The following is a 7,930-nucleotide window of genomic DNA, read 5'->3' as shown; positions in this document are numbered from 1 at the left end:
TCAGCAAAGATCAGCATGCTCAGAGCTGCTCAGCTAGGTCCCCAGTGAGGGGAAGCCTCTGCTTCCTTGCACTGGGATTTTGAACCCTGAGCTGGGTAGCTCTGGCTAGGCAGACATACCCCAATTTATCCTGCTGGGGCTTTAAGCTGCATGCCAAGCAGCTCTGGCCAGGCAGCCTGGTGTGGGGGAGTAGAGATTCCCTCATACCAGGTTGTCCATCAGAGCTGTTTGTCATGGGGTTTATAGTGCCTGTCAGAGGGAAGCTTCTGGTCCCCCATTACTGGGAGCTTCTGCTCCCCGACACCAGGATTTTAAACTCTGCATCATGCTGTTTTGGGTGGGTTGTCAAGTGCAAAGAAGCAGAGGCTCATGTTTGGACATAAGGGAGCCTCGGAGTCTAGGACAGCCCCAGGGCCCGGAACCAGCCCCTGCGTGGTCCCCACTGAGTCAACAATCAGTTGATTGTCAGGCACTTGACTTTCAATTTAATGATGTAAGGGGATAATGATCCTGGGCTCCTTTTGCACTGGCAAGTGTGGCATGATTGGGATTTGATCCCCGATCTCAAAATCTCATGCCCTGCCATGCATGTGTGGCATGGCAGGAGGCACAATTGTTGGGATCAGGGATCAGATCCCATCACACGTGAACAAAGCTGCCTAAGTCATAAAAACTGTAGAAATCATAGAGCAGTCAGGCTGGAAGCAACATCCAGAGGGCATCTAGTCCAGTCACCAGGATCATCCCTATCCAAGCTATCCTATACAATCCATAATCTAAACATTTCATAAGACTACTATAAACCCTGACACAGAGCAAGACATAACACTCTAACCTGCCACAGATAAAGCAGGGGAACCACAGCAGCCAATATCCTGCTTTTATAAAAGGTTGTTAATAAACACTCTAGAGATCCCAGGTAGAGGGTCATGCTCCCCACTACAGAGGAAGACAAAACTGCCCACAGTCCCTACCAATCTGAGCATGGGGTAAAATTTCATCCTGACCCCAAATATGGTGATTGGTCTGACTGAGCTGAGGGGCAAGACCCTTTAGCCAGGAGCCTCTGGCTTTGGTCCCAGCAAGAACATTGGCACACCCCAGTCAAAAGTCAGAAAAAGTAATACAAATTAACCCTGCTTTAGTAGCCATAAAGCTGCTGAGGAGTCTGTATTTGTAAGACACTTGCATTTCGACTTGAAAAGATAAAGTGACAACTGGACTGGGGCTTCTGCATGTGTTCAGAAACAATCCAGATCAGGGACTTAAGGTACCAACCACCAGGCTATATGCTAGGTGAGGGGAGGTGCCCTCCAGCCCTCCTGTTGAAGCCAGGCCATTGTGCATCTAAGAATTCATGATTCATAGGGCTGGAAAGAGTAAACAAAGAGAAGCATGACTCTGCAGCCTAATATTTAGCACACTGAGCAGGGAGGAGGAAAGGCAATCCTGGGTTTTGCCCCCAGCCCCCTGAACTGTTTGTACATTTTACATCAAACAATTATTGAATAAAAATAAAAGAAATCCAGGGAGCAAGGAGTAGAATGGGGGACCATGACTCTTGTGGAAACAGGCTCCCTCTTGGTTTATGAAGCAACAGCCTTCCTAGGCATGGTACAGGATGTCTAGATGGCCAGCTCAGTTTGGATAACATTCTGGGGCTAAAATAGTGGGTACCTTAAGTCATTTTTTGGATCTGCCATAGTCCTCTAAAATATGAAGTGTACGTATTTGCTACCATACCATTAGTGGACTAAATATAGGATTCAGATATGAATTACAGAGCTTAGGTTCAAAGTCTTGCATCAGCTTGGGACATTAGGCAGATTACTTAGGTCCTGATTCAGTAAGGTACTTACTAAGATGGAAAACTAAGCTTGTGATTAATGTGTTTTGGAAATCAATACAAGTACATAAAGTGCTTAAAGTTAAACATGGAAGTGAGTACCTTTCTGAAAGGTGTTCACCTTTTGTGCTTTAATTTCCCTACCTATAAAATGGAGATGATAATATTTTCTCATTATCAAAGGGACACTGTGTGGATCAGATCTATAGTAAACTATGTACAAACAATCTTAATTATTAAGCATACTTGGAAATATACCTTAATAAAGCAGGATCTCTGTATTGCTGATCTAGCTCAGGGCTGTCCAACTGGTGGCTTGCAGGCCATATGTGGCCTGTGAGGGGTTTATATGTGGCCCCTAGGCTCCTATTCAGCCACTGTTCCCCCCATTGCTCCAGCTCCTTCTGTAGCTGGGGTTGCTAGGCTCCCCCTCACTCCCTCAGCTTACGCTTACTATTCCCGCTTTCTTCCTGGCCCAGCAGCCCACAGTGCTGGGGGTGACTGCAGCACAGTGCAGCAAGGGAACTGAGGTGGGGGCTGCCTGTGTGGGTGGTGCAGAGTGGGTAGGAAATTTTAAACCTTACCCTAATTCAGAAGGTGGTTCAGAAGGATGTGCCTTGGGATCCAAGAGAAAACGTTTTTGTTGGATGGTTAAATTAGAGTACAACTCTAAGACAGGATATCCCATCTGCCTGGTCCAGGTGTCCATCACTTCCTTGACTGGTTGACCACTTGCCTAAGAATGACACCAGATAGTCATGCCAAGAAACCGAATATAAATTGGAGAGAAACTTTCATGAAAAGAGGGTGGGACTGGAAAAGGAACACGTCTCCCTCAGAAATCAGCCTTTGTTCCTAACAATTTGGCTCAAGAAAAGCAAGCTCTGCTCAAAAAATACTTTATTCATTAAATCATTTTATGGTGAATGTAAAAGAATAAATCATGAGCTGTAAACTAAGATATATATATATAAAATAGATATTTCTAAAGCATATGGACAGTAGCTGGGGCTTGGGGTTTGGACAGTAGCTGGGGCGAATACTATCTGCCTTTATGGTCTGCTGCCCCTGCACACTCCCAGGGATATTGTGGCTGCTGCGATCCCTAGGGCTCAAGGGTTTTACACTGTGCATGGTGCACCTCTGCCACTGAGAGCCCCCTCAGCTGTTGGAGCTCCCAATACAGGGGAGACCCTGCTACATGCTAAATTAAAGCTTGATAGCAATAAGCTATAAAGTCAGTGCACATTTTTGAGGTCTAACTTTATAGCTTTTTATTGTGTGATAGCTAATTTGCATGTGTAGCTGGTCTCCAGGTAATTGTGCAATTAAGTAGGTCATTGCACAATACCTGTAATGTGTAGAGGGGGCCATAGATAGGGGGTCTACCTAAATCACAGGAGGACTTACAAATTTTTGCATAAAGTTCTAATTCTGCAGTCATTTTGCAGTGGCCCTGCCCCTTGGCACTGATTGATGGAGAAGCCCCAGGAGAAAAGAAGGGACAGCTGTCATCTTGATAACTGGCAACCCTTCATGCAGCCCCACCCCTTGGCACTGATTGGTAGTGAGGCCCTGGCAAGGGGAGGAGGAATGCGGGGGCAACAGCTATCTTGTCTGCTGCCCTTCATGCCTCCCCACCAAAACAGCACCTTCCCCTTCTGGCAGCAAGGGCTTCTGGTTCCCACTAGGGAGCCACTGCTATTTTTATTAAGGGTTTTTTGTTGTTGTTGTTGATTTCTCAGATTTTGTGGATCATCCCAGATTTCATGGCTTCCTGAAAACTGTGAATTAGGCAGGTCCCTAGCCGTAGAGTTGTTACACATTTTTTAAGCACTAACTTTACAGATGGTTGGTTCTTTCTATAGTAGGATTGTCATTTTTATCATGTGGTAATTACTTTGGACATGTGACTGCATGATTGATTTATTGCATGATTAATCAGTTAATTGTGTGATAATTGCTTTTCCTTGTGGCTGATCTTACTTTACACATGTGGCTGGTCTAAATTTATTGTGCAGTTGTTCAGTTAATTGTATAATGTTTTATGCATGCATGCGCACACGCACACACACACACGGGTGACTGGTGCCTCCCGAGTCTGGGGGAGCATCAGATTACTGATGGGGGATGGGAGTCCCCCCCAGCTGCTGATCACCAAGCCAGCAGCGAAACCAGAAGTGCGCTTTCACTAGCACTTCTGGTTTCATGGCTGGACTTCCAGGGGTTGCACGTGCACCCATGTGTGCCCCCTATGTGTTGCCAATGCATGCACATATATAGAAATATGTAGCAGGGGCCACAGAAACCCTCTAATGGATACAACTGGGTTATAAGAATGGGAATGAGTGTCTGCTGTGATGCACAGCAGGAGATTGGATAGGGAGGGATGACTTTTTTGTGTATGTGGACAGTGGATGGCTCCTACTTATCAAGCCCCACTTGCTTGCTCCATGTTCTATACACCTTCAAAACAATTCACCTGTAAAAAAAACAAAAATTTATCTAGTAGAGAAATGTGCAGTCATGACTCTCAGTACATTTGGGTTGCTAATAAGATATCGTAATACCCAATATATGAAATATTGTTGTTTGGGAAACTGCTCTGTAGCCTGAGTGTGTAAATTTGAGTTATTTCAGAACATACTTTTGCCAGGGATCCCCAGAAATCATCTGTCTTTGCATTCTTGAACTGGTATGTCTTTAGATACTCCTAGAAACAAATAGAAGAGAATGTTAAAATATTACCAAGTATTTATTCCTCAACTTTCATCACAACATGCACATTTTACTATAATATGTTGTGCTGATATGCAGAATATCATAAGACTGTTATTGTTCCTATCCAGGAAGGGCGTTAAGACATCTGTGCATTTCACTTCTTTTTGCCAAGAAGATGATGAATAGAAACACTTACTGAATGCAAGGTGAGGCTTTCTGAAAAATTGATCCCAGAAGAACCCCCATCCTTCATTCTGCAAATACAGGGTAAAGAAAACTGCTCCTTCTCCTTTGGCTTTGGTCACGATGAAAGCATTGGTAAGAAATGCTTACATGTTGCATTATGAGTGTCTACAAGGCCAGGCTTTAGAACTTGCAGGCAGCATTTGCTGGTGAAAACTAGTGGGCACGAAGGTATTAAAAGAATCCTATAGTCACCCAGGATGAAGCACGGTTAATATGAGTGTTGTAACTAGCATGGGGTGATGAGAGCAGTCACCCGGGCACCAGCTTGGATGGGTGGGGGGAAGAGAAGAAATGGCTACCACTGCAGCTACATGATCACACCAGTGGTGTAGTGACAGATGGAAGTTGCTGCTGCCCCTGTGCATGGCAGCTGGCCCAGGCACCGGGTTGTACTGAAACAGCTCTGGTTAATCCTTTTTTTACCCCCTTAAAAGAGCTAGCCTTTTAGCATTTCTTTAGGTAGCTAAACTCAGATTCACTGTTTTTATCAACTGTTTTATTAAAGTGTTAGTCTTGACGAAAGAGAAAAGGAAAATCGGCCAAAAGCTGCTCACTGATGAGAAATATTGGGGAGCAGGTGATTTAAATTTCCTTGCACTCCAGTCCAGTGTCACTGCAGGAAGGCAAATAGAACTTTATTGGATTAATGTGTATCTAGTACTTTCCAAACATAGGCTTATATCCACTAACTTTGGGCATAAGCATTTTCCCATGTGATACACTAATGCATGGTGCTTTAATACTTGGAGAGAGCCCTACACTCATTCAGTATTGTTTACTTGAGTAGAAACAATGGACTTGTGTGGCAAATTTATGCCTTATTAAATAGGTCACAGAAGCAGAAAGTGATTTCCGCTTTTAGCAAGGCACCCTAAAATACAAGTACAACTGTTATAACGTGACAGCTCTGTACAATGATCAAAACCAGCCTTAAAAAGAAAACACTGGTGATAAGCTAATCACTTACTGTCTTGCTTCAATCCTGAATGTTAGAATTTGCTGTCCTCACCCTCCATCACCCCAGTTAAATGTTATTCGGATGTATCAAATAGGGCATTTCCTTTTGTATCCTGTCCTAACCAATACTAATTCTCTGCCTATAGATGTTAACTTGGTGTTGGTATAGCTGGCCAGTAGATGGTGCTGTTTGTTTTAATGTGGACCTTAGCTACTACTGTGTGTGTCTGAAACAAGGATGTGGCAAAATGGGAATTTGTGGCTATAGTATACTGGGTGACTTGATGTCTTGTAGAACTGTCCATGCCCTGTTCTGCCCAAACTGTTCTGCCCTGGCTTGTCTACAAGCATCAGGCTCACCCGGCAATACTCTCCCAACCTCTTCTTATCCTAGTCGCGTCTAGTTTAGCTGGGTAGCAGCAACCACCATGCTCTCAAGAACCTCTTTGAACATTACTTCTAACAGTGGGAGATCTCTCCAAAAATGCCAGCATCTCAATTAGCAGACACACAATTTTTTTTTTCATTCTGTCTTTCTCAATTGCCCTGAAAAAAGACTCCTTCTGTACTGACCTCAGGGCCAGCTTTAGGTCTTAGAGCTGCATTAAGGTCTGTAAGGACCTCTGCCCAATTTCTGTAAGCTGCCTGGCACAGTGGAGAGGGTTGGATACTTGTCATTAGGAGGAAGGAAGAATGTCCTTTAGAGGTCGTTGGGTTCTAATTCTTACTGATATAAGGAAACAAGGTAGAGTGAAGGCACAGTCAACTGGCATGGGTCCAGGCTTCTCAGTGACTGACATTAAAATACACATAAAAAGCTTTTTTTCTCCATTAATATGCATGAGTTAAAGCAACAGCAGTTAACATGCCTTGCTGTTGCTCTGGAGGCATCAGTTTGAACTTCACTCCAGCTTTGGACTGAGCGCTTTCCCCAGTTGACCCACATGCAAGTGGGTCCAGCTGAATCTAGATGTCCCACAGGGTTAGGTTCCTAGCTCCCCTGTGAGGGATGAGTGTTTGTGAAGTAATCAAGGTTAGAGAGCCACAGCAAACAGTTGCACAGGACCACTGATGAGCACCAGCTGTTTGCTGTAGCTTTTATTTCAGAGGGCAGCACTTTTCCAATCAGTTGAGAGGGACCCCAATGAGTTCTGGCTGATTGAAGCAGCAGTAGCCTTTGAAGTAAAAGCCATCACAAACAGTTAAGCAGCTGGCTCTCAATTTGGCAACCTGCTCTAAATTTTGAGCAGGTTGTGAACCATGCAGATATGAGTGACCTGGGTTTTAGTACATGCAGTCATTCACACACAAGTTCTGCAGTTCACATTCTACCTTGCTGCAAATGTGAGTTTTCGCTTAACTTGACCATCTATGCCACTTGCAAATATATCATTATCAAAGCTGGGATACACTGCCCCACACCGGTACAATCTCTTGACATTCTCAGGTGCTATGTGGTTATCTATGTGTACAGATACCCTGCAATAAAGGAAATTTTAGATCAACTGGAATAAAGTTAGCATAGAAAGGTAATTGGGAACATATGACTTGGAACAGAAACGTTTATTTAAAATTCTGATGAGAACACCAACATCTAAGTTGCATTCATCTTGCTAAACAAAGACTTTATCTTTAAGCATGCATAGGCCATGGTGACAGGGAAGGTAACATCTTGCTATAACTAGAGGCATGAATTGGACTGTCATTCCAGACTCATGCTGAAGACTGGCCCCACTTGACCCGACTGTAAATGGGCATGTGGTCATTCAGATTGAGAAATCTTAGGCAGCTATGGGGATGCTAGTTGAATCACACTCTTGTGCACTCTTGGCTAGCAAGCCTTAACTGTGATTGTGTGGCAAACTAAATGGCTCTGGTGGCCCTTTGACTTTCTGATTTGAGATTTTAAGATTTTTAGCTTGTTTTACAGTAATACCTACCTGACATCCTTTTTGGAAATGTTCTGGAGTAATCCAGTTTTGAAGCATTCTGAGAATTGATGCACCCTGAAAACAAAGAGAATGGAAATTTAATATTTCATTCCATACCACTTCTAACCCTGATTTCTATTACCCTGCCTTCTGCTTAAATGTCTGGCTCCAAAGGCAGAACAACTTTAGGCTCAATGAATTACACTTAACTCGAAAGAAGGGATCTCAG

General features: G+C 43.8%; 1 protein-coding gene across 1 annotated transcript in view; it reads right to left on the bottom strand.

Annotated features, from left to right (window-relative positions):
- Nucleotides 1–7,930, bottom strand: part of ENPEP (glutamyl aminopeptidase) — a 94,752-nt gene that overhangs the window by 42,198 nt on the left and 44,624 nt on the right. The window contains exons 8-10 of the mRNA XM_019521974.1: nt 7,711–7,776; nt 4,494–4,559; nt 2,431–2,582 (exon numbers count right to left, since the gene is read on the bottom strand). Of these exons, the coding sequence (XP_019377519.1) occupies nt 2,431–2,582; nt 4,494–4,559; nt 7,711–7,776 (284 nt within the window). The remainder of the gene's footprint in view (nt 1–2,430; nt 2,583–4,493; nt 4,560–7,710; nt 7,777–7,930) is intronic.

This window comes from Gavialis gangeticus, unplaced genomic scaffold (assembly GCF_001723915.1).
Source record: "Gavialis gangeticus isolate Ggan-Ray unplaced genomic scaffold, GavGan_comp1, whole genome shotgun sequence".
Classification (NCBI taxonomy): Eukaryota; Metazoa; Chordata; order Crocodylia; family Gavialidae; genus Gavialis; species Gavialis gangeticus.
The sequence above is the reverse complement of the archived record's forward strand: the minus strand, read 5'-3'. Positions and strand labels throughout refer to the sequence as shown.